The sequence below is a fragment of the Oculina patagonica genome, chromosome 3 (genome assembly GCF_052425735.1).
Source record: "Oculina patagonica isolate OP01 chromosome 3, crgOcupat, whole genome shotgun sequence".
In the NCBI taxonomy this organism is placed as follows: Eukaryota; Metazoa; Cnidaria; class Anthozoa; order Scleractinia; family Oculinidae; genus Oculina; species Oculina patagonica.
In genome coordinates, this window is record NC_135760.1 from 1,370,674 (window position 1) to 1,398,043 (window position 27,370).

Consider the following 27,370-nt stretch of genomic DNA (forward strand, 5'->3'; position numbering starts at 1 on the left):
TCACAAGACTTCACTGTTTGAGGCGTTTTCAATTCTGATCCCTCGTCGTTTTCCGCGTTCAATCATGGATATAAAAACCTTGCTTAACAATCTCCACGAAGAAGTATCCTGTCCTGTGTGCATGACTGCTTTCATTGAACCGAAGCTGCTTCCATGTTTGCACAGTTTTTGTCTGCATTGCTTAAAAGGTATCCAACGAACGAGTGGCCGCAATGATATCATAACATGCCCAGAATGCAGAAGAGAGAGTAGAGTCCCTAGTGGAAGTCTCGACGAGCTTCCGACCAACTTTTGCATCAACAGTCTGCTGGATGTGTTAGCCATTAAAGAGTGCAATACCACGGGAGTGAGATGTGGAAATTGCGACAAGAAAAGCGCACACAGTTTCTACTGCTTCCAGTGTTTTTCTTTCTGGTGTGAATCCGACTGTATAAGCCTTCATAATGGAATCAAAGCAAACAAAGGGCACAATGTGTTGGCGCTCAAAGACTTTCAAGATGAAGACTTTGAGAAAGTTTTAAAGCGACCAGCGTTTTGTAGTACACCCGGACACGAAAAGAAAGAACTTGAAATATTTTGTAAGATCTGCGAAGTTTCCATTTGCAACGCTTGTGCTTTGACAGATCACGAAGGTCACGCCAAGATGCTTTTGGAAAAAGCTGCAAATGAACGCAAGTTACAAGTGAAGTCTGCCGTTGCATCTCGAAAAGAAAAAGTACAGATGAAGAAGGATAAAATCACCAAACTTGATCAAACCTGTGTTGAAATCCAAGAACATGCCGCCAAGGTGAAAAGAAGCGCGCAGCAATTCGCTGAGAACATGCATCAAGTTATCGATGCGAAGAAGCAAGAGATCATTAATGAAGTTGAGAATCAGGCGAGAGAGTCACTCCAGCGTCTTGGAATGAAAAAGAGCGCGATCAAAAACGAGGTGAAAATGTCCGAGGTAGCACTGGGAAAGGCAGAAACATTTCTGGAGCGAAGCCCTAGCGCCGAAATCATGCAGCCCAACAAGTTTATAAACAAAATATTACAGGAGGAAGTGGAGCAAGACGAACCAGCCGATCGTGACAATGGGATTTTTCTCGAGTTTGATTTCGTGGAAAATCAGAAGTTACTCGATGTTGTTAGCGCTGAAAAGTTTGGCTTCATCAAACGCTTTACTGAGACTAGACCGCATCTGTCAAGTGCCGAAGGAAAAGGAATCAGTGAAGCGACTGTAGGACTTGAAGCTGAGTTCATTTTGACAACAAGAAATGCTGAAGGAGAACAATGTTACGAAGAGCGTGACTCGGTAACAGTGGAGATCAGAAATCAACAAGGCCATGACTGTGCAACGAAAGCGCGAGTCCAAGATAACAAGAATGGCACCTACAAGTTCAGTTATTTTGCCAAAGAAACCGGAAAATGCGAGGCATCAGTAAAGGTAAATAAAGAGCATGTCCGTGGCAGCCCCTTTGATATTCAAGTGAAACCCAGACAGTACAGACCTGTGTTGTCTTTTGGACAACAAGGCTCGACTGCTGGAATGCTAATCAAGCCTTGGGGAGTAGCAGTCAACGAACTTAATGAGATCGCAGTGACTGATAATGGTAACAGTAGAGTTCAGATATTTAGTAGTGATGGAACTCACTTACGTTCGTTCGGTAGAAAGGGTAATGAGCAGGGTGAATTTGACTGGCCTGCTGGGATAGCTTTTGATAAGAATGGGAATATTATAGTGGCGGACAATAGGAACCACCGAGTTCAATTCTTTAGTGGGCAGGGTGAGTACTTGAGCCAGTTTGGTGAGAAAGGAAATATTGATCACCAGCTGATGAATCCACACGGCTTGTCTGTTGACCGTGACGGAAATATTATTGTTGCAGATACAGGTTACAAACTAGTTAAGATCTTTTCTCCAAGTGGCCAGCTTTTACAGAATATTGGCAGGGAGGGTCCTGTCACCTATCCCTTTCACTGTGTCCAATATGAGAACTATCTTATAATATCCGACAGTCATGAGCATTGTGTCAAGGTGTTCGACGGTGAGGGGAATTTTCTGTACAAATTTGGAAAGAAGGGGGAGGGGGATGGGGAGTTCGATACACCTCGATGCTTGTCAGTTAACAAGGCAGGGCACCTGATGGTCTGTGATTCCATGAATCACAGAGTTCAGGTATTCTTACTGAGTGGAAAGTTTGTGACAAAGTTTGGAACAAAAGGGAGTGGGATAGGAGAGCTAAATAAACCAGTCTCTACAGCAGTTCTTAGTGATGGTAGGATAGTTGTGACTGACTTCGCTAATCATCGCATCCAGTTTTTTGAGTAGATATGATATCCTTACCTGAGATGTAATATGAATCAATTCCCTCATGATTCACAGTTGTGTACTGTTGATAATAGTTAGAAATGCTTGTTACAAATGTTTTTATAAGTGCTTTACCGGAGACCGTGTTAGTTCTTTAAATGAATGAGTAAGTTCTAAATTGGTTACCTTGTAAGACTTGGGTTGGAGTGGGGAAGTATAAATGACAGCTGTCAGATAAATTTGAAAAATGGATTAGATAAACAATGTGTTGACTGATGATTTTTCTCATTTAGGATGTATTCCAATCCAGACCATTTCCTAATTGTAGAAATAAAAAAAATTTAAAATATGCGGTTAAGAAGCTTGTTGTAAATTGTAACAGAGCAACTTTTAGACTGAAGTGATATTTTACAACTATATTTTAGGAACGTATTTTACAGATTTGTATTCCAACTAAATAAACAGTGGTGTATATTGTGTGACATTGCATCGATTTTGTGACAATTTAGCTGCTATTATAAGAAATTGTAAAGATTGAAAAGATAGTAATGTGTGCAAATAAATGACTTTTTTTCTTGAACTGTGGCTGAGTTGAAAATAATGAAACTAACGTGGAGGGGTCTACAGACTGCTTGAATATACTTCATTCGTGATCATTTCCCCCACCTTAATGGGTCTAAGCTTAACTATTTCTCGTTAGAAAGTGTTAAATCTCTCCTTACCTTGACTTTAAACACGTAACAGATACTTTTACTTCCTGCTCTTTGGTGCTGTATGATTGTTTCAAAAACTGCATTTGATTATTAGAAACAAATGTCATTCTTACAAATGTCATGCTAACACGATGTATGTCATACTGATTATGTCCTTTGAAAGTATCAAAATCCGCTGTTAATTATTATGATTAGATGGTAAATTGTCAAATGTATTGCCAAATCGCCATCTTTGCATTCATGCTACGTCATTTTCGACAGTGATGTCGTAAAATTCCTATACACTTTTGTCCCGTTATTCCCATACCGTTGCTGGACACACGCGTGTCATGCCACTAAAGTCACGTCATTTCCATACAGACATGTCGCGTTATTCTCATGCACTTCTGTCGATCGTCCATGTCACATCGTCGTAAATCACTTGTGTCACGTTATTACCATACATTATTGTCACGTTATTCCCATTCATTGATGTCACGTTACATCATACTCATGCCATGTCATTTCTCATACACCTGTGTAACGTTTTCACGATGACAGTGGACGAGCGCTCAATACATCTTCGGCAACTCAGCAGACGTAAGACAAACAGAACTTGCAAATCAAGTGAAACTGAACATTTATGATCGAAAGCAAAAACTGTACGAAACTACACAGTATAAAGAAAACTAAACGTATTCTTCGTAAAATTCCAACCCCGGGAGGAAAGGGGTTACTCGGCCTTGTATTATTGTTTTTGAGCCGTTTTGGTCTGAAACAGGGTATGGTTTGTGTACTCTTGTAAGCAATCAGCTGTAATTCTGGGGAAAAAAATTGCCTGGTCAGCTTTGTGAGTGACGTTTCGACAACCTGAGCGGAAATCATCTTCAGAGTCACGTGAAAAGTTTTTGTCATTCGATGTTGTTATGTAATGGTTTCTTGTAATGTAATGATTTCTTGTATAGTGCATTTTCCAAAGCTATAAGATGCTCTCAGTTCTCAATTAGAGTCACAGGATGAGATTGGATATAAGCATATCAGGCGGCTTTGGCAGCCGCTATCCGTCCATGTATATGATCTCGTCCCACCAACCAACCCACGGATAGATGTGCCAGATAGGCAAGACCTAGACTGTTCACAGCTCTCTATTTTTTCTTTTTTTTTTTCGATTGATGAGCGCGCGGTGAGAACGGCGAGAGAATTGGACGCCAGCGCCAAACGGAAGAAGCAAGGGGGGTGGGGGGGGGGGGGGGGGGGGCAGGGAGCGAAAAAAATAGATTCCACTCGCGCACTCGCGCTTCGCGCTCACTTCCTTTGCTTTTTTGCGTCAAAAAATCAACAGGTTGTGGACAGTCTAGGCCAGACCACAACACCAGGAACTCCGTGTCCTACTCTTTACGATTAGTGTGCGTGTACTTTGTCCCCTGCTGATTATAACACTGAAGATACAGGAGACGGGCCCTACGGTTTATCGTCCTTATCCGAGAAGACTAGAACATCTAACCATTTGCAGATGTCATTGTAAAGACAGCATGTTCTCCTCAGTTTTTTTTTTAATTATAAGTCTAGTACGTGGTAGCTGATTGGTCCACTTAGCCGTGATGTTATTGGCTGTAAGACTCCTTTTAAGGTTTGTCAACAGAATGTTTTCATCCATGAAGAAGTTTTGAAAATTATATTCCTGATCGATCTAACAGGTAAACAGGTCATACTGTTTCTATTGTAACTTGTTATGTCATGAAGATGACCACAGCTTGTTTACCAACGATTGCTGACTCGCCCCCAGTCGTCTTCAAACAGCGCAGAGAGTACAGCGCAAGGAGAGATGGGTACCGAGAAAGGGAGCGCAAGGTGAGATGGGTAGGGGAAGCCCCATCATCACCTGCTCCCCTACCTCGCGTGCTTCTCCCTTTGCCGCGTGCTATATGAAGACGACTGGGGACGAGTCAGCAATGATTGGGAGCGTTGGTACCATTATTGTAGCATCAACCGAAAGAGTGCAAGTATTGATCCGTCAAGGTATGTTGGGAATTAGTAGAATTTCCAGAGGTGAACTCAATTCTGATTGGTCGAGAAGCTCGGACTATGACGCGATATTCACCGCGCTGGGTGATGAATGTAGCATCTCAAGGTTTGGCTACTAACCCATGCCACCTTTGCCATCCAGGCTAGTGAACATGGCGGCATTTGCTGAAAGAAAATTTCTCTCATTTAAAAGAAATCTCTCCAAGTCCTGGATATTTAAAACATTGGGAATTTTGCACTGAATTAACTACTTAGGCTTTTGGACCGAAAATATTTTCAAGATATGGTTTTTCAAGGCATTAAAATTGATCGTAAACATGGTGGTTTCGGAGATCGCACGCGGCCATGTACTCAGTCAGAGCGACTGGCAAAACATTATTTAGTTCTTTTCTCACTGCAGGAGCTATAGTAATTTCGAGAGGATTCGCAAAATTGCTCAGAAATCACCAACGATTTAAAAAGGTACCAGATATCAATCTTTTTCGTAGTGCTTGTTTTGTTCCGTTTTATTGCTAAAACTTGAGCGTAAATTACGACTTCAATCGATGAATTAAACTGGTTTACATGCATGCAAGCGAGCACTTGTGTTTGTTGTTTTCATGTTTTCTATTGTTATTTTGCAGTTTCTGAAAATTATACCAAAACAATTGGCTTTCAATCCCCGGTTAGGGACTGGTCATTATTTATGTAGAGGGGGGGGAGGGAAAAATATGTTGGAAAGATCAAAATTTCTGTAAAGCCCCCCTCCAGGCCATGTAAGTAGCAAGTGACCCCCCATTCTTTATTCAATATTTACATGATGAGCCCCCCCCCCCCTCACCTGATATCTTCTCTTATATACCTTAAGTAATTATTAAATGCTACATACAATGTTAATTGCACACTTGTTCTGACGCACAAAGGCTGGATCAACACTTAGTAAACCAAGGCTTCTTTGCTATGGATACTCTTCCAGCAATAGAGCAAATTTTTTAAAAGTTATGTGTATAGTAAACATACCTATTGTTAACTCCTTAAGGTGATTCCCTAGTATTGCATTGCGCATCCTTATTAAAAATGGCGGCTTTTTTCTATGCGGCTTGGCTCGCGAGAGAGAGAAATCATCGTTTTCTCGTAAACGAGTTTAGTGACCTATCATTTTTTTCTCTTAGTTCGAAAGTAACGATCAAATTCTTTCTATAAAATGACTACGGATCAATTTCTATGGCAGAATAATACATTATCACCGAAAACGTGTACTTTGCCAGTACTCCCAGAGGAAATATAAGGAATTATATGGTAAATACAAGGTCTTCCAGCTCCTAAACGAATACGGTGACCCCCCTTTTTGATTTTAAAATTTAACTTCCCTTTAAGGTAAACAACCAACTGGCAAAATTTAGTTGGAAATCTATTAGGAGTTCTATTTCTAGGGAATCACCTTAACTTTGGAAAAGTGATAGTTTTTACAAATTATGTTTTCATGGTGAACACAAATGTAATATTAACCGTGCAAAGTATAATTCTTTTCCAATGATTTTCCTAAAGTTGTAAAAGGACTACTTTCTTGCTGTTATATCATGTTTAATTACCTCTTGGGATATTGCAGTGATAATCATTTTGGTAAAAGAAAATAATTTCAGTCAAATCAGATATTAAAGCAGATAGGTCTGGATTCTTTAATTTTTTTTTAACTAAAATTTGAGATAACAATTGAGTTTAGAGTGCAAACAGTATTTCTGTAAAATACAAATCATTAATATATGATAAATGCAAATGCGGCCTTACACTACTGAAGACCTGAAAAAAATTTTCAGGCTCTGAGCGGGAGTCGACCTTTGCGTTGCCAGTGCAATGCTCTACCACTGAGCTATCAAAGCCACATGAGAGCGGTCGTATATGGGTAATCCCTTTATATGGTGGACATAATACTCGGCCCAAGTATATGTGAAATAAATGAATGTGTGTCCAGCAGTAGCAATGAAATATATATATGATAAATGCAAATGCGGCCTTACACTACTGAAGACCTGAAAAAAATTTTCAGGCTCTGAGCGGGAGTCGAACCCACGACCTTTGCGTTGCCAGTGCAATGCTCTACCACTGAGCTATCAAAGCCACATGAGAGCGGTCGTATATGGGTAATCCCTTTATATGGTGGACATGATACTCGGCCCAATATAATATACCCACCATATAAAGGGATTACCCATATACGACCGCTCTCATGTGGCTTTGATAGCTCAGTGGTAGAGCATTGCACTGGCAACGCAAAGGTCGTGGGTTCGACTCCCGCTCAGAGCCTGAAAATTTTTTTCAGGTCTTCAGTAGTGTAAGGCCGCATTTGCATTTATCATATATATATTTCATTGCTACTGCTGGACACACATTCATTTATTACAAATCATTAAGTTGTACATAATAATGGAGTTTAAACAAAAACATCACTGTTTCACATACAGTGTTTGCACTCTTCTATTTAACTGTTCTACCCACCTCAAACTGCTGATCACCCCTAAACTTCTTTATTAAAAATTTTAGCCCCCACCCCCCCCTCTTGCCACTCTGAAATAGCCATGACCCCCCCTTCTACTTTCCCTTCCCCGCCCCCTCTATAGAAATAATGACCGGTCCGTTAATTCCAGCTATAAAAAAAAAAACGGCTCGGCTTATACGACGATTGACGTCATCAATTGTCCTACATAAAAAATTATCCGATCGCAACCTCGCCCGCGGGTCCTCGGGGCGCGTATCGCCTGGTACAATCGTCGACGTCGCGCGCCGCGTTCGCTTGCTCTCGCGCCGTGTTCTTAGTCGCTTTTGTTCCGCAAATTTCGCTCCATCCCTCACTCCTCTCTACTCTTCTCTTCCCTGGGGTGGGGTCATCTTTCTTACTCCACTGATATTTCAGTGTGACTCAGTGCAAAGGGCTCACGCTATGGTGTCGGTTTCCATAGCAACCGTCCAAGCACCTACCACTCTGTCGGACCCCTTACTCCACATGGGGTCCAGGTATCGGGTGCGTCGTCCCTTTGCATCCCACGCCATCCCTTGCTCCACACCTTACCTCGCGAACATTAATAGAAAGAAACCTTGAAGATGGTCAAAAAAACGAAAGTTTTAATCTGCTTGGCCCCTAGACTCTCGGTTCAAGTTTAAATCCCGAAAATTGTTTTTATACCAGGCCAATCTTCATAAAGAATTTTTTTGTTATAGAAAAAAAAGAGTGTAGTTAAAGATGGAGCAGTACAAAGAACGATGAGGAAAACAACAACAACAATAACAAATCACGACCCCTTGGGGAAGATCACTTTTCAGACCCATACAAAACAATAATATTTTCAGTTTTATTCATTTCAAACTTATTTACAGTTTGAATAATCAAATAGCATCACTGTCTTGTAGCGTGACAACAAACTTTCATGTTGCGTGACAACATTGATTCTCACATGGTGCAGCTTGTCGTCTGAGTTCTTTTCTCGCTGGGGCTTCGGCAGGAAGCGTCATCAGGTCCCTTGGGGTAACTGCCGGACCAATAGAAGAAGTAGGCCCAGACATTCATTTTTGTAAACTTGGTGAGCTGAAAACGAATGTGAAGACAAAAAAGATAAAAAAAATTGTTAAGTAAAAAGAGGGGGCGTTGGGATTTTCGGTTTTGCGGTTTCGTCCCGAAAGACTGTGGTTTTTCGGTTTTGGTGTCTTATGCAGTTTGTGGGTTTTCCTTCCTTTGACAATTGGTTTTCTGTTTACGTTAAAAATACAAGCGATTTTTTGGATTTGGTATTCGATGTGGATGTTGATTTTTTTGTTCGGTTTCGGTTAATAGGGCCTAATGCCTCCCTCTAAAACTGTTTATTCGCCTAACTTTTAGTTAAACCAAAAGAGCAATCACCGAGACGGGGGTTACTCACTAATATAGGCTATATAGGTATGTGCGGCATAAATGGGCTGTTTTTGGGCCGTTTTGTTCTGAAACAGGGTATGGTTTGTGCAGTTTTGTCAGCAATTAGCTGAAAACATTTGCCTGGTGTGTGACGCTTCGACAACCTGAGCGGAAATCATTATCAGAGTCACGTGAACAGTTGTTGTCAGTCGATGTTGATAGGTAATGGTTCCTTGTAATATGATGATTTCTTGTATAGCGCATTTTCCAAAGCTAAATGCTCTCAGTTCTCAATTAGAGTCACAAGATGAGATTGAATATATGAATATCAGGCGGCTTTGGCAGCCGCTATCCGTCTATGTATATGATCATGGATAGTAAAAGGACTTGTATTTTTCCTATCCATGTATATGATCTCGTCCCACCACCCAACCCATGAAAAGATGTGCCAGATAGACCAGACCACAACACTAGTATGTGGGTACTTTCATTTGTCCCCTGCTGATTATAACACTGACTGAAGATACAGGAGACCGTGCCTACGGTCTATCGTCCTTATCCGAGGAGACTAGAATATCTAACCATTTGCAGGTGTCATTGTAAAGACAGCATGTTCTCCTCAGTTTTTTTAGTTGTAAGGCTAGTTCGTGGTAGCTAATTGGTCCGTTTAGCCGTGATGTTATTGGCTGTAAGACTCCTTTTAAGGTTTGTCAGCAGAATGTTTTCATCCATATATTCCTGATCTATCTAACAGGTCAACAGGTCATACTGTTGCTATGGTAACTTGTTATGTCATAAAGATGACCACAGCCTGTTTACCAATGATTGCCGACTCGTCCCCAGTCGTCTTCATACAGCGCAGGGAGTACGGCGCAAGGAGAGATGGGTACCGAGAAAGGGAGCGCAAGGTGAGATGGGTAGGGGAAGCCTATCATCCCCTGCTCCCCTACCTTGCGTGCTTCTCCCTTTGCCGCGTGCTATATGAATGATTGAGAGCGTTGGTTTGATAACATTATTGCAGCATCAACTGAAGAAGAAGAGTTAGTAGGAGGCACGGTGGCCTAATGGTTAGCCACCCAGGTGTATAAATGGGTACCGGCGAATTTACTGCTGGGGGATAACCCAACGATGGACTAGCAATACTCCTAGTCGATTAATGCTACGGAAACCGGCTGTATGGGCCACTTGGCTCGGACACAGACTTTACCTTTTTACCAACTGAAAGAGTGCTAGTATTGATCCGTCAAGGTATATTGGGAATTTGTAGAATTTCCAGAGGTGAACTCAATTCTGATTGGTCGAGAAGCTCGGACTATGACGTTATATTCACCGCGCTGGGCGGTGAACGTAGCATCTCAAGGTTTGGCTACTAAGCCATGCCACCTTTGCCATCCAGGCTAGTGAACATGGCGGCATTTGCTGAAAGAAAATTTCTCTCATTTAAAAGAAATCTCTCTATAACTGCCAAAATACGGCAACAACACCGGGAAGTAACTTTATAGACGCACGCCTTCAAATTGTAAACCTTTACTTCAGACCAAGAGGATAATTACGATTCATTACATGACAAATCGATGGTTCAGCGGGATTAAAACTGAAACAGAATACGAGTTACAGAAATTACATTATAAACTAAACTGAAAACAACACAAAACGTAACCTAAATAAACAAACTAAAGAAACTTACATTTGTTACGGTGCCGGGGAAACAACAATAACTGAAAATAACACTGAAGTCCTTTGGCAAACTGCGAACGCGATCAAAAGACGAAATATAGAGAATTCGCAACGATATGTTAAGTTATAATTGCTGAAAAAGTGTCCCAAGTAATAATGGCGCGGATTGTAGCACGTACCTTTCTTTTCACTGGCATGAAATGGCTAGGAGAAACTGCAGCTGGATGTCAGAATTTGCGATGATCACAGGCTACATGTATCTCCCATTAATTTTTGTTACGTTTCCCTGTCAATTGCCAGTACTCATTTATTATCCTGGGTGGTCACATAATTTTTGCAAAGGGGTTTTATTATCAGATGAAACTATACTGATTTTTTAATATAATCCGATTTTCTTAGGAAGGGGGGGGGGTGGGGGTTGGGTGGGAAGGGGGCAGTGTGGGGTAGGGGGTGGGGTATCACAAATGAGTATACATTACAAATAGAGTGAGGAAGAGTGACCTGAGATTGAGAGGTTATCTTGCTCAACTGACCTGACATTAGAGCAGTTTTCACTTGAGTGTCGAAAGTAATTTGCGTTTGCTTTGGTTTTGCATTACTACGCCCATTGATTGGTTTAAAAATCTCGCGCCACTTTCTCGACCAATCAGCACTAAAACCAAAACCAAACGTGACTCGCTCTCTCACGCTTAGCGGCGCTTCGCGTTAGCTACATATATTTGCTTCGAGTTTTGATTGGTTCACTCACTGGATTGTCTGTGTGTTTTGTGACTGGCCAAAGTAATTACTTTTGTTTTCGTTTTACGACACTTAATTAAAAACTGCTCTATAAAACTATTATGACGTCAAGTCAGTTCTGTTGGGCAAGACACTTTTACACTTACTCTCTCCAGCCATGATCAAATAAATTTTTAGTTAAATGGGTTACCCGCAAAGTGTGGGCACAACCTGACAAAAATTTATCCTTGTTGAAAAACAACTTTCCTAGTCGCTTCATACTACGAAAACTACAATGAGCGCCAAAAGTGTTAAGACAGTCGGCACTTTTTGAGTACCTTGGACAAATTTTACCCCCCACCCCTTCAATATAACCCCCTCCCCCCGAAACAATGTTGTATTTTCTATCTGCAAGACTTGCCTCGTTTGAGTACAACATTGAAAAGGGGGTAGTGGTTCAGAAGCGGCAGCAGGTTAAAGGTGAAATCAAAGTGCCCGTTGGGCTGTCTCGTGTTACAGATCAGTAAAGTAGCACCCGTTGCTAACAATCATATAAGCTCAGAAAAACCATCTCCGGATTCTACAATATTAATTCTCAAATTTCATTCTCAAGCATTTGCAACAGCTTGTGCTATACCAGCATCGCACCATGTGCCCTTTCTTCACATTCTACTCAAATAGTCAAACCTGTCCAACTGTCCTTCCAAAAACTCAACAAAACCTTCGCAATGATTTCTAAGGTATTCAACAACTGCAAAACGCACTATCAAATGATTTGCTAATTACATACTTAATTACCTACTTTCCTATTCGCCATCGGCACTGAGGGCAGCAAATGACTTGCTACCGAGTTAAAGATCTGATTACTAACACTTCGAAAAACGAAAACAGTCTCCATTTCCACCACAATCATAGACTGCAAAACAGGTAACAGTCTATCTCTGGAAGTGTGGAAATGTGGAAATCTGGCAGTGAACATTTAATGAGTTAACACTCAAGTGAAAACCTCTCTACAATGTAAATCAAGTTCAAATTCATTTGAATTACTGTACATTGATCATAAGTCAAATTACTTTCAATATATGGAACAATAGTAGGGATGTATTTTCAGTGTCTACATGCAGGTAAATGAGCTTATATCTGGGGGGGGGGATGCTTATAAGCAGAATTTTATAGTATTGGTCTCCAACAGGTGCCGCAAAAGATAAGCCATGTACTTCAGAACTTATTGCCTGGGTCAGTCAATGAAAATAATGAAATGTATTACTACTGTATATATGAATACACAGCTGACATTGAGTGAGTGTTTTTCATAGCTTGCACAAATTTTACTTACATTCAAATTTTGCTCTTTAAACAACCTACCAAAACGCAAAATGAGATACCACTTCAATTTTTCTGTTTGCGTGATAACTTCACTTAATATTCTCCTTTTGACACATCATTTGACATATCTGAAAAGTGCTCTGGCGCCAACAACCCTCGACCCGATTGTACACTACCCCCCGACTACCCACTACACAGTATCTTCGACAGATGTTGCCCGAACATTCAGTCTTTGTTTAGCAAGAACGTCACCTGACACTACACTTGAAATCTAAAGCCGAAGTGGTGAAAAGCAAAGCAAATTAGTTTCCTGAGAAGGTTTTTCGACGTAATTTGCTTCTCACTTCTTTCTAATGGGGATCTGTTTTATCTGGAGGCATTATGTATTAAATAGAGCCGTAAGATTGTGGCCAAGGAAATGTCTAGAGGTCATTGCATTTATAGTCTGCGCTGCGTGGTTTCCTGTTTGTTTCACACTTCTTTGCCACATGTTTTGCTAGTTTAGTTTGTGTTTGCTCAAGTCAATTTGTAAAATACGCTTTAAACTCTCGAAATTTACGCCGTGGAAGGACAAGATATATGTTTCGTGAAAACGTTGATTACTTGCATTTTGTTGATACTGTTGCAAGATGTATTGTGTATTATCACTTAATATATCTTGGTCCGGCTTCGCAAGTGACAACCGTAAATGAATTTGATTGCTTGACGCTTAAAAGACTTTATCCCTGGTCCTCTTCGTGCCAAATTTCGAGTTCAGTGCTCGCCTCATTTCATCCCAGACCTTTCGTGCTTCTCTGCTCTTCAGGCGATCGAAATTATCAGCCCAAAGACGAATTAGCATTTTCTGATCATCGTCGGACCCATTTGTCGTAAGTTCTCTTTGCCGGTCCGGATTCGGGAGAAGATGCTGATAAGCGCCCCCTTCCGAATAAGCGCCCCCCTTCGAATGTGTTTTTGTTAATAAGCGCCCCTATTCCAATAAGCGCCCCCATTCTAATAAGCGCTCCCATTCTTATACGCGCCCCTATTCTAAAAAGCGCTCCTATTGTGGCTAACTGCCCCTACTGAACTCGTCGACGTCGAAAAGATAAACTCATGAACATTTACCGTATCGTACATGTATATATTTACTACGGTGTACGATGAGTATCATGCGTTAAAATCTTGAAAAGTTACATGAAATCTTGAAAAATACATAAAATCTTGAAAAGTTACATGAAATCTTGAAAAAATACATAAAATCTTGAAAAGTGACATGAAATCTTGAAAAACACGAAAAAATCTTGAAAACAAAGTGAAAAATCTTGAAAAACGCGAAAAAATCTTGAAAACGCGAAAAAAATCTTGAAAAACGCGAAAAAATCTTGAAAACGCGAAAAAAAATCTTGAAAAACACGAAAAATCTTGAAAAACGGTAAAAAATCTTGAAAAACGCAAAAAAATCTTGAAAAACGCGAAAAAAATCTTGAAAACGAGAAAAAGCTAGAAGATTAACAAAGGTCAAACGAGATATTGATCTCACGTGAGAGGACGTGCTTGCATGTTGAATACATGTCTGTTAGGCCAAACACTACTACCTTTGAGCTGTTTCGGTAAAAGTATTGGTTGAGATTTGCGTTTTGGAACTCAACTAACTGCCTCCATTTTTTTATTCGTTGTGTCTCGTTACTTGCATCCAACAAATAAATTCTATTACAGTTTGATTACTGCATTTGAAGTCTCCAGGATACGGTAACGATGATCTCTTCTGGCAATTTTTTTATTCTTAAGCAAGACTCGAGTTTCGGTTCTTTAGTGGAACTCATCAGTTGCTCCTAAAGTCTCGTCCAATTATTTGAAATCATTCGATTTCGTACAAATCTCAACACCCAAGCTAAGGGGAGCTTGAAAAACTGAAATAACTCACAATGCTTTGAGACTGCATTACCCTTGAAAGGACTCGGATCTTAGATCCTCGCATCCGTTGAAAAGACACAATCCTGCGAGCTGACCGCACGCTTATGATAAACAAAATCATTGTTCGAGATAGCCTGCAGAACAGGCGGTTTTTATATTTTTCATTCGCGCTCGCCCTCGCGTGACCCGCTAAATAAAAACCTAGCACTTCGCGCCTCGACCCGCAAAATAAACCGCCTGTTCTGCAGGCTATGTTCGAGAGGTCTACTGATCCGATACACGTTCCAGACAGTGAGACAACAATATTCTTTTAAAGGACTGATAAACGACTTTTAACTAAACATGCCACAGAACAAGCAAACAAAATGACATTAATATTTTTACTGAAACAGCTCTAGAGATCTAGAGAACGTAAAATCCATAATTAAACAGACTGAAGGTTAACTTTAAGCGGCCAACGGGAGTCGTGTTTGGCCTAACAGACATGTATTCAACAAGCACGTCGTGTCACGTGAGATCAAGATCTCATTTGACCTTTTCATGATAATTTTCAAGCTTCCAGCGTTTATATCAAGATTTTCGCGTGATTTTCAAGATTGTGTGGCGTTTTTCAAGTTTTCTCGCGTTTTTCAAGATTTTTCGCGTTTTTCAAGATTTTTTCGCGTTTTTCAAGATTTTTTTTGCGTCTTCAAGATTTTTTCGCGTTTTCAAGATTTTTCGTGTTTTTCAAGATTTTTCGCGTTTTTCAAGATTTTTTTCGCGTTTTCAAGATTTTTTCGCGTTTTTCAAGTTTTTTTTCGCGTTTTTCAAGATTCTTCACTTTGTTTTCAAGATTTTTTCGTGTTTTTCAAGATTTCATGTCACTTTTCAAGATTTTTTCGTGTTTTTCAAGATTTTAACGCATGATACTCATCGTACACCGTAATTTACTGCTAAAATGAACAATTCTTGTTAGTTACATTTGGTTGTTTCGCAAAAAAATAAATAAGCGCCCTGTCCCGAATAAGCGCCCTGTCTCCAATAAGCGCCCGCCCTTAAGGTGGTAAAGGTAAATAAGCGCCCCGGGCGCTAAATCGAATCATTACGGGTACTTGCAACAGCAACGGGACTCGTCGGGGAGCTCGTTATATCGCTCGATGCGCTCCATGGCCTGCTTTGACTGCCTTCACCCACGTTTATGAATGCAGTTCATTCATAAAAGGGCCAAACTGCTGTTGCTGCTGCTGCTGCTGATCAAAAAAGTAAACGGATAAAATGGTGTTGAATTGAGAAAAAAGCCACCTCCATGCATGATCGAGTGTTCTAGCGAAGTTCCCGCGCTTTGTGATTGCGTGCGATCATGACCTTCAATGTCATTTCCCTGACAGGTTCTGTTATCACTGGAGACGGCTTCCTTTGTTATTAAAGACAAAATTTTGGAAAATCGGTTCGCCTTTTTTTTTAAGTGGAGGTCGCACTTAAAAATCTCGCGTGTTGATAGATTTTCACCGCAAAGTAAACAAATTCTTCCAAAAAATTTTTTAGTGCGACCCGGCCCTAAGAAAAACAAACAAAAAGGAATTATGAATTTGACTTTGTGACCTTAGTGTCTTCAAAATATCATATCACGTTCTGGAAAGCGTATACAATTAACAAAGCAAAGCAAATTAATTTCCTGTTTCTCAGATAACGATAATCGCACTTCCCTTAAAGTGCCTATGAAGTAAAAATTAATTAACGCTTATTTGAAAGACTTTTACAAATAAAGAAGAATGGCGTTTACCGTTTTGAAAAATCTTTTTTCGTTCAGGAGATATTCACGTTTTTGTGTTATGCAAATGAGGAAAGTGATGACGTCATAAATTGTTCCACAAAAAGATAGATCACAATATCAAGGATATCTCAGAAAATATAAAGGTGTTATTTCTGAAACTTGGCATCAGTAGTGACCTTCCTTAAAGGTGCAAGATGGCTCATACTATGATGTAACTATGGCAACACTCTTGGTTCCAGGCTCTTTCTGTCATAAACCAAATATCTCACTTTGCAACCCTTTAAAGTGGGACAGAGGGTCCAGCTTGGAACACACATAATGCCCTATTACCCTAACTCTCCTCATTAGCTTGTTGGGAGTGGATCATCCTTGATTAAGCAAAAACTGGGGATATCATTATTAATTAAAATAGGTATTTGCAGCAAAACTGTTGCCATGGCAACGGCACGACAGGTGTCATTTTGTGTTTTTTGTGGTGTACATTAATCGTGCCAAGTTTGAAGAACACAGCTCGAATATTCCAAGAGATATTCTTGATTCAATGCTTCATCTTTTTGTGGAACAATTAATGACGTCATCACTTTCCTCATTTGCATAATATAAAAACGCAAATATCTCTAAAACGAAAAAAGATATTGCAAAAAGAAAAACGCCATTCTTCTTTATTTTTAAAAGCCTTTAAAATAAACAGCAATTATTTTTTACTTCATAGGCACTTTAATCCTTTTATTCTGTTTCTACACTATTCATAATACGCCCTTCCTATTCTTTACTGAATAAAGTTTAAAGAAACGAACAAAGCCGAAGATGAGATACCACATCAATATTTTTGTTTGCGTGGTAACTTCACTTAATATTCTCCTTTTGACACATCATTTGACATATCTGAAAACTGCTCTGACCTCAACAACCCTCGACCCTAACACGCACCAAAATGGCTTTCTTGTAACGCAAACAGAAATTTAACAACAGCTTTTCAGCCAGCCGCATACTTTAACAATACCCACCGCAAATATAATATCAAAACACAAACCTACCGTAAAGATAAATTCATTTTCCATGTAAAAAACTACCTATTTAAGCAACATATGTGAGATAAAATCTCCTTATCAGATTTGGCGGTATTACTAAAGATGATACTTCATGTAATATATTACATTATTCACATACCTTAGTAATCCAAACATTTACACCATGTCTCACACGTGTAAATAAGCACGTTTAAAACTCGACAAGAGAAAACGCGCAATACGAAGAACAGCATCCCGATGCATCTTATCAGCAAAACGTATCTATGTAAATATGTCTATTTCTTACCTTGTTTCCTTGCTACTTTATCACTTCGTTACCTTACGAGAGGTCTTACACAAAGCACTATCCTGAGCTACCAAGTCCCCTCGGATAATCTCGTGTTACGTCACGGTCACGTCGTTTACGACGTGACCGCGACGTAACACGAGACAAAAACGGGAATTTTAAATTAGTATCAATTTCATCCAACTGTCTCAAGGACTTTTGACGCCCATTGTAGGGTGAAATGACAGCACCAATTAGTATTACAATAACTGTTATTGTTAAGAAAGCAGACAGAAAGATGTCCAAATTATAGCTCTGAAGTGTTTTAAAGACCAAGTTATTTCAAAAATAATTTCGGAGACAATTAAAGTATTAAAATATGCAGCCGCCATGCAGTCGTTCTTTTTTGGAGCCATGAAATTATACAAGTTCTACCTCCTTTAAAGCCTTTAAGATATCCCTTCCATATTACAATCGTCTAAAGAAATATGAAAATTTAATAATAACGTAAAGATATCCGTATCTATAGCAACAGTTCAGAAACATGTTTATCCAGGACAACCCGTACTTCAAAATGCTTTCTTTCCGAAACCAGTCACCATAAAATTGACACAAATTTGCATACATGTTATGAATGTATCATAAAACAATATCTTTAAATCACCTTCTGTAATTGCCTTTTTCTGAAAAAAGAATGTCTGATAAAAACGAATACGAGTGTAGAAACTACATATCAACAAAATAACTTTTTGCCCTTCTGCAAACTTAAACTATTTTGCCAACAATCTACTGACAGCTTTAATTTGAAGGTCAAGCTTTGCTGATCATATTCTCGGAATCCTTGGCGTTTGCTGTTACTATTCTAAGAAGCCAGACAAACGTCAAAACAACTTTGATATCACTCCGTGATTGGTCAGTATCACCAGGCTTATAAATACCATATCGGATCACAAGACTTCACTGTTTGAAGCGTTTTCAATTCTGATCCTTCGTCGTTTTCCGCCTTAAATCATGGATATAAAAACCTTGCTAAACAATCTCCACGAAGAAGTATCCTGTCCTGTGTGCATGACTGCTTTCATTGAACCGAAGCTGCTTCCATGTTTGCACAGTTTTTGTCTGCACTGCTTAAAAGGTATCCAACGAACAAGTGGCCGCAATGATATTATAACATGCACAGAATGCAGAAGAGAGAGTAGAGTCCCTGGTGGAAATCTCGACGAGCTTCCGACCAACTTTCGTATTAACAGTTTTTTGGATGTGTTAGCCATTAAGGAGTGCAATACCACGGGAGTGAGATGTGGAAATTGCGACAAGAAAAGCGCACAAAGTTTCTACTGCTTTCAGTGCTGTTCTTTCTGGTGTGAATCCGATTGCATAAGCCTTCATAATGGAATCAAAGCAAACAAAGGGCACAATGTGTTGGCCCTCAAAGACTTTCAAGATGAAGACTTCGAGAAAGTTTTAAAGCGACCAGCATTTTGCAGAAAGCCAGGGCACGAAAAGAAAGAACTGGAATTCTTCTGTAAGGTCTGCGAAGTTTCCATTTGCAACGCTTGTGCTTTGACAGATCACGAAGGTCACGCCAAGATGCTTTTGGAAGAAGCTGCAAATGAACGCAAGTTACAAGTGAAGTCTGCCGTTGCATCTCGAAAAGAAAAAGTGCAAATGAGGAAGAATGAAATCTCCAAACTTGATGAAAACTCTGTTCAAATTCAAGAACAGGCCACCAAGCTGAAAAGAAGCGTGCAGCAGTTCGCTGAGAACATACATCAAGTTATCGACGCGAAGAAGCAAGAGATCATTAATGAAGTTGAGAATCAGGCAAGAGAGTCACTCCAGCGTCTTGGAATGAAAAAGAGCGCGATCGAAAACGAGGTGAAAATGTCCGAGGTAGAACTGGAAAAGGCCGAGACGCTTCTGGAACGAAGCCCTAGCGCCGAAATCATGCAGCCCAACAAGGTTCTAAACAAAATATTACAGGAAGAAGTGGAGCAAGAAGACCCAGCCGATCGTGACAATGGGATTTTTCTCGAGTTTGATTTCGTGAAAAATCAGAAGTTACTCGACGATGTTAGCGCTGAAAAGATAGGATCTCTCAAGAACTTTCTTACCAAGACTAGACCGCATCTGTCAATTGCCGAAGGAAAAGGAATCCATGAAGCAACTGTTGGACTCGAAGCAAACTTTGTTTTGACAACAAGAAATGCTGAAGGAGAACAATGTTATGAAGTGCGTGACTCGGTAACAGTGCAAATCAGAAATCAACAAGGCCATGACTGTGCTACGACAACGCAAGTCCAGGATAACAAGAATGGCACCTACAAGGTCAGCTATTTTGCCAAAGAAACCGGAAAATGCGAGGCATCAGTAAAGGTAAATAAAGAGCATGTCCGTGGCAGCCCCTTTAATATTCAAGTGAAACCCAGACAGTACAGACCCGTGTTGTCTTTTGGACAACAAGGTTCGGCTGCTGGGATGCTAAAGGGCCCTTGGGGAGTGGCAGTAAACGAACGTAATGAGATTGCAGTGACGGATAATGGTAACAGCAGAGTTCAGATATTTAGTAGTGATGGGACGTACTTAAGTTCGTTCGGTAGAAAGGGTAATGAGCAGGGAGAATTTGACTTCCCTGCTGGGATAGCATTTGATAAGAATGGGAATATTATAGTGGTGGACAGTTATAACCACCGAGTTCAATTCTTTAGTGAGCAGGGTGAGCACTTGAGCCAGTTTGGTGAGAAAGGAAATCTTGATCACCAGCTAATGCTTCCAACTGGCTTGTCTGTTAACCGTGACGGAAATATTATTGTTGCAGATTCACATAACAAACTAGTAAAGATCTTTTCTCCAAGTGGTCAGCTTTTACAGAAAATTGGCGGAGAGGGTTGTTTCACCTTTCCCATTCACTGTGTCCAATATGAGAACTATCTTATAATATCCGACAGTCACGAGCATTGTGTCAAGGTGTTTGACGGTGAGGGGAATTTTCTGTACAAATTTGGAAAGAAGGGGGAGGGGGATGGGGAGTTCAATAGACCTGATTGCTTGTTAGTCAACAAGGCAGGACACCTGATGGTCTGTGATACATTGAATCATAAAATGCAGTTGTTTGAACTGAGTGGAAAGTTTGTAACAAAGTTTGGAACAAAAGGGACCGGGATAGGAGAGTTTAATAAACCAGTCTCTACAGCAGTTCTTAGTGATGGTAGAATAGTTGTGACTGATTTTCTTAATCATCGACTCCAGATTTTTGAGTAGATATGATATATATCCACTCACCTGTGATGTAATATGAATCAATTCTCTCATGATTTACTGTTGTTGCCTGTTGAAAATAGTTAGAAATGGTTTATTACAAATATTTCTGTGAGTGCTTTACTAGAGACCATGTCAGTTCTTTGAACTGAACAAGTTGGGTTTAAATTGGTTACTTTGAGACTTGTGTCTGGGTGGGGAAGTGTCCCTGTCAGTTAAAACTTTGATTTATTTTAAGTCATAATTAGCGATGGTAAACTTTACATGATTTGTCAATAAGTTTAACTGGGCCATTTGTATGTTGAAAATGTTGTCATTTGGTTCTAAGGTTCTAACCCAATCCAGACCATTAGATAACTGTAGATATAGTTGACAAAATAATTTTAATCATATGCTTTTAAGGAACCTGATGTAAATTGTATCATTGTATTTTGTAGACTTTAGTGACTGTTTACCACTATATTTTAAGAATTAAAAGTATTTTATATTTTTGCATTCTTACCAAATAAACAGTGGTGTATGCATGTTAGCTTATGTTGTGTGACATTACACCGATTTTGTGACAATTTAGTTACTATTATTTACAAAATTTTTAAGATTGAAAAGATTGTGATGTGAGCAAATAAATCATGTCTTTTTTGCTTAACTGTTGTGGAATTTTAATGATGACACTCAAGCGGTGGGGGGTGGGGGAGTAGGGTGTACAGACTGCTTTAAAACTCTTTATTCTTGAACATTTCTCCAACTGTAAATTGGTTCTGATCGGAATTTATATTTCCTGTTAAGAGAGCGTTAAATTCCTTACCTTTTTGTTTTCTTTCTTTACCTCGCTTAAGTGGACAAAAAGATGTGAACAAATAGCAGCGGTGTTAAGATAAATTTACTTTCTGTTATCTGGTGCTGTATAATCATTTCAGAAACCTTCCTTTGATTATTAGACACAAATACCAAGGTTACTCGATGCGTGACCCCCTACCTCTCTCCCCCCTTTCCCCCTTCCCGTTCGAGGCTGTTGTTACGTTCTTATGGTAAATTACGCGGTATATAACCAAATCTAGACTGTTCACAGCCTCTATTTTTCAATGTAAAAAAGCAAGAGAATCGGCGAGCGAAGCGCGGGGGAGGGGAGGGGGCAGGAGCGAGCATCATGAGCTATAAATGACTTGAATTACGAATACGAGTGTAGAAACTATGAACAAAAGAATTTTCTTTCCATTGCCCTTCAACAACCTTAAAATTATACAAAATGTACCTCCTTCAAAGCCCTTTAGTTTAAAAAATTATGAAAATTTAAAACTGACCTGAACATATCCGTATCTGTCAACAGTTCAGAACCGTATTCTTCCAGGAAACACATACTTCAAAATGCTTTCTTTCCGAAACTAGGCACCATAAAATTGACACAAATTTGCATACGTGTTAATGATCTTTATGTCTGATTGTTAAAAAACTGATAAAAGGCTTTAGACAATATATTTAAATTACCTTTTGCTGTTTACTTTTCCGGAAAAAAGAGAATACGAGTCAGTGTAGAAACTATGAACAACAACCCTTCAGCAACCTTCCAAATATTTTGCCAACATTTTACTGACAGCTTTAATTTGTAGGTCAAGCTTTGTTGATCATATTCTCAGAATCCTTGGCGTTTGCTGTTACTATTCTAAGAAGTAAGACAAACGTCAAAACAACTTTGATATCAATTCGTGATTGGTCAATATCATCAGGTTTATAAATACCATATCCGATCACGAGATTTTACTGTTTGAGGCGTTTTCAATTCTGATTAAGGATGGGCCGATACAGGTTTTTCAAAACGATACCATATCGATACGATATTTGCCTTTTTTCTCGATATCGATATCGATATCGATATTATGACGTCATTTCCGTACTGACGTCATTGGTATGTCACGTGATTTGTCTGACCATACAAAGGACAGTCCTGGCATTATAAATATTTGCCAGGAATGTTGATTTTTGGTTTTTTGTTGACTAGATCAAGTCAAGGCAATAGAAAAACCCAAATATTGACAAGAAAATCAATATTTGTTTGCGCAAAAGTGCATTTTTAAACCTAAGGTGCTGACCAGAAGACCGCAGGCTCAGGTCACGTGTGCAGTATCGAAAACGTATCGAAAATGCGATATTTTTTGAAAGTATCGATACTTTTCAACATTGTCAAAATATCGATGTATCGAATATTTTGTATCGAGTATCGGCCCATCCTTAATTCTGATCTCTCGTCGTTTTCCGCCTTCCATCATGGATATAAAAATCTTGCTAAACAATCTCCACGAAGAAGTATCCTGTCCTGTGTGCATGACTGCGTTTATTGAACCGAAGCTGCTTCCATGTTTGCACAGTTTTTGTCTGCACTGCTTAAAAGGTATCCAACGAACGAGTGGCCGCAATGATATTATAACATGCGCAGAACGCAGAAGAGAGAGTAGAGTCCCTAGTGGAAGTCTCGACGAGCTGCCGACAAACTTTCGTATCAACAGTTTGCTGGATGTGTTAGCCATTAAGGAGTGCAATACCACGGGAGTGAGATGTGGAAATTGCGACAAGAAAAGCTCGCAGAGTTTCTACTGCTTCCAGTCCTGTTCTTTCTGGTGTGAATCCGATTGCATAAGCATTCATAATGGAATCAAAGCAAACAAAGGGCACAATGTGTTGGCGCTCAAAGACTTTCAAGACGAAGACTTTGAGAAAGTTTTAAAGCGTCCGACATTTTGTAGAACACCCGGACACGAAAAGAAAGAACTGGAATTCTTTTGTAAGATCTGTGAAGTTTCCATTTGCAACGCTTGTGCGTTGACAGATCACGAAGGTCACGCCAAGATGCTTTTGGAAAAAGCTGCGAATGAACGCAAGTTACAAGTGAAGTCTGCAATCGAATCTCAGAAAGAAAGAGTGCAGATGAAGAAGAATAAAATCACGAAACTTGATGAAAACTGTGTTGAAATTCAACAAGAAGTCGCCAAAGTGAAAAGAAGCGTGCAACAGTTCGCAGACAACATACATCAAGTTATCGACGCGAAGAAGCAAGAGATCATTAATGAAGTTGAGAATCAGGCGAGAGATACACTCCAGCGTCTTGGAATGAAAAAGAGCGCGATCGAAAACGAGGTGAAAATGTCCGAGGTAGCACTGGGAAAGGCCGAAACACTTCTGGAACGAAGCCCAAGCCCAGAAATCATGCAACCCAACAAGTTTCTAAACAGAATATTACAGGAGGAAGTGGAGCAAGACGAACCAGCCGATCGTGACAATGAGATTTTTCTCGAGTTTGATTTCGTGAAAAATCAGAAGCTAGTCGATGTTGTTAGCGCTGAAAAGTTTGGCTTAATCAAACGCTTTCCTGAGACTAGACCGCATCTTTCAAGTGCCGAAGGAAAAGGACTCAGTGAAGCGACTGTTGGACTTGAAGCAAAGTTCATTTTGACAACAAGAAATGCTGAAGGTGAACAATGTTATGAAGAGCGTGACTCGGTAACAGTACAAATCAGAAATAAACAAGGCCATGACTTTGCCACTAAAGCGCAAGTCCAAGATAAAAGGGATGGCAGCTACAAGATTAGCTATTTTGCCAAAGAAACCGGAAAATGCGAGGCATCAATAAAGGTAAATGAAGAGCATGTCCGTGGCAGCCCCTTTAATATTCAAGTGAAGCCCAGACAGTACAGACCCGTGTTGTCTTTTGGACAACAAGGCTCGGCTGCTGGAATGCTTAACAAGCCTTGGGGAGTGGCAGTGAACGAACGAAATGAGATTGCATTGACTGATAATGGTAACAACAGAGTTCAGATATTTAGTAGTGATGGCACTTATGTCAGATCTTTTGGTATAAAGGGTGTTGAGCAGGGAGAGTTTGACTGGCCTGCTGGAATCGCTTTTGATAAAAATGGGAATATTATAGTGGTGGACAATAATAACCACCGAGTTCAATCTTTTAGTGGGGAGGGTGAGTACTTGAACCAGTTTGGTGAGAAAGGAAATCTTGATCACCAGCTAATGCATCCACATGGCTTGTCTGTTAACAGTGACGGAAATATTTTTGTTGCAGATTCAAAAAACAAACTAGTTAAGATCTTTTCTCCAAGTGGCCAGCTTTTACAGAATATTGGCAGGGAGGGTCCTGTCACCTATCCCTTTCACTGTGTCCAATATGAGAACTATCTTATAATATCCGACAGTGATGAGCATTGCGTCAAAGTGTTCGACGGTGAGGGGAATTTTCTGTACAAATTTGGAAAGAAGGGGAACGGGGATGGGGAGTTCAATTCACCTAAATGCTTGTCAGTTAACAAGGGAGGGCACTTGATGGTCTGTGATTTATGGAATTTCCGAATTCAGGTGTTTGAATTGAGTGGAAAGTTTGTAACAAAGTTTGGAACAAAAGGGAGCGGGATAGGAGAGTTTAATTTCCCAGTCTCTACAGCAGTTCTTAGTGATGGTAGGATAGTTGTAGCTGACTTCCTTAATCATCGTATCCAGATTTTTGAGTAGATATGATATCATCCACTTACCTGTGATGTAAATATCAATCATTTTCTCATGATTAAAATTTGTTTTCTGCTGAAAATAGCCAGAAACTGTTTATTACAAATATTTCTGCGAGCGCATTACTGGAGAGCGTGTTAGTTCTTTAAACTGAACAAGTTAAGTTTAAGGTAGTTTCTTAAAGGATAGCTGTCAGTTAAAACTTTGACCTTTTTTCAGTTATCAGCCAGCAATGTTGGGCTTTAAATCATTTGTCAGTATTGTTAGTCAGAATTTTACCCAATCCAGACCATTTCCTCATTGTAGAAACTGTTGAAAAAAGTTTAGATTTGCGCCAGTTAAGAAGCATGTCCTAAATTGTAACAAAGTAAAGTGTATCTGAATTGTAGACTGAAGCGATATTGTCTACAACTGTATTTTAAGAAAGTATTTTACATATTTGTATTCCAATCAAATAAATAGTGGTATATGTTGTGTGACATCAGTCCGATTTTGTAACAATTTAGTCAGTGCTGTTATAAACAAATTTGTAAAGATTGAAAAGATAGCAATATGTGCAAATAAATGATAACTTTTTCTCTTAAACTGTGGTTGAATTTAAATTGATGGTAGTGAAGTGGGAGAAGGGGAGGGGGGGGGGGTGTTGTACAGACTGCTTGAATACTCTTTACACTGCACTGAATTTATTCGTGATCATTTACCCAACTGTAAACATGATCTGAACTTAATTGTTTCCTGTTATAAATCGTTAACTTCCCTTTTAAAGTTACCTTTTTCTTTACCTTACGTTGCTAAGTCAGAGACAAAAATAAATAAGAGCTCTGTCAAGATACATGTATTTCTGCTGTTTGGTGCTGTATAATTGCTTCAGAAACTTTAGTTTCAGTATTTAATAGAAACAAATGTCAAGCTTACTCGATGCAAGTTGCGTTATCCCGATACACTAAATTTCGCGTAATTACCGTAAAGACTACTGTCACGTTATTCCCATTCATTTATGTCACGCTATATACATACTTATGTCATGTCATTTCATACACCTATGTCACGTTTTGACAATTAAAATAGAGGAGTGCTTACAGCTTACACCTTCAGCAAATCTGTCAGAAGAATTAAGACAAATCCAGCAGCACATAGATGTTGCTAATCAACTAACTGAGCATTTATTATCGAAAGCAAAAGCTGTAAGAAAGAGTACATTGACGAAACGCAAAACATATCTTTCGTGAATGCTAAACAGAACACTGAAAAGGCACAAACATCCCAGCTCACACCAACGCTACAGCTGATAATTTTCTCTGAATATATTACCTGACAGAGTACGACTTGGTTCCAGGCCAAACTTGATATTGAAGTGAACAGAGCATCAAAAACTGCAATAAAAGCTATTGAACGACGGGGTAGGAAAATCACTTGTGCTTAGGGACGGACCATTGTTTTCTTGGAGGGGGGGGGGGGATAATAAATTTTCCTCTGCAAACTTTTTTTTTAGTTTATGCACCTCTGCAAACATTTTTTTTTTTTTGAAATTCTAACTATTTTTGTTATACATATCGTGTTTGCAAACAATTTATTTTGTCTTTCCAGGCCCTGCAAACAATATTTTTCATCCCCCCCCCTCCAAAAACATAATGGTCCGTCCCTTATTATAACTGAAATTGAAGAAGCAGAGACCGATACAACGTAGAATGAGAGAGTTAGTCTTGTACTATATTTCGGCTGGCCAAACCAGTCTTCTTCAGGTACAATGAAGTTTACATTGGCTATGTTTAAATTTATATGGTGATAATGATATCTTACGAAATACCGGAAATACGTAAAACTAAATACAGGAAATATGTAAACAGTGTGCTAGTATAAAACAAAAAATTTAAAATATGCTAAGCTTAAAAAATGAGAACATAATAATATAAGTAAACAAACTAATAGGTTTCTTCGCGTATGTTAAGGCCATCGGGAACAAGTGTTCTGCCTTTTAGAATTAAAAAAGCTTCCCTGGCCTTACGGATTGAGTCTCGGTTAGAGAAGACTTTTTCGATGGGGATTAATTGTATGTCATTAGCAGTGTGGTTAGG

General features: G+C 39.5%; 3 protein-coding genes across 3 annotated transcripts in view; all 3 read left to right on the forward strand.

Annotated features, from left to right (window-relative positions):
* LOC144646076 (E3 ubiquitin-protein ligase TRIM45-like) lies at window positions 1-25,870 on the forward strand. Its single transcript, XM_078505600.1, has 2 exons — window positions 1-2,158; window positions 25,149-25,870. The coding sequence occupies exons 1-2, from the start codon at window positions 65-67 to the stop codon at window positions 25,299-25,301; spliced, it is 2,247 nt and encodes a 748-aa protein (XP_078361726.1). The 5' UTR covers window positions 1-64; the 3' UTR covers window positions 25,302-25,870.
* LOC144646114 (large ribosomal subunit protein uL15m-like) overlaps window positions 1-27,370 on the forward strand; it is a 61,221-nt gene that overhangs the window by 7,046 nt on the left and 26,805 nt on the right. The gene's annotated exons all lie outside the window — the stretch shown is intronic.
* LOC144646075 (E3 ubiquitin-protein ligase TRIM45-like) lies at window positions 18,519-21,286 on the forward strand. The gene has a single exon (XM_078505599.1). It carries the CDS (start codon window positions 18,546-18,548, stop codon window positions 20,793-20,795), a length of 2,250 nt encoding a protein of 749 aa, XP_078361725.1. The 5' UTR covers window positions 18,519-18,545; the 3' UTR covers window positions 20,796-21,286.

What these genes read in the sequence shown, in the direction of transcription:
- LOC144646076 (XM_078505600.1), top strand. Translation starts at nt 65, where the DNA reads ATGGATATAAAAACCTTGCTTAACAATCTCCACGAAGAAGTATCCTGT. An exon ending in CCATGAATCACAGAGTTCAG is followed by an intron (nt 2,159 to 25,148) that starts GTATTCTTACTG and finishes TTCCGAATTCAG; the next exon opens with GTGTTTGAATTGAGTGGAAA.
- LOC144646075 (XM_078505599.1), top strand. Translation starts at nt 18,546, where the DNA reads ATGGATATAAAAACCTTGCTAAACAATCTCCACGAAGAAGTATCCTGT.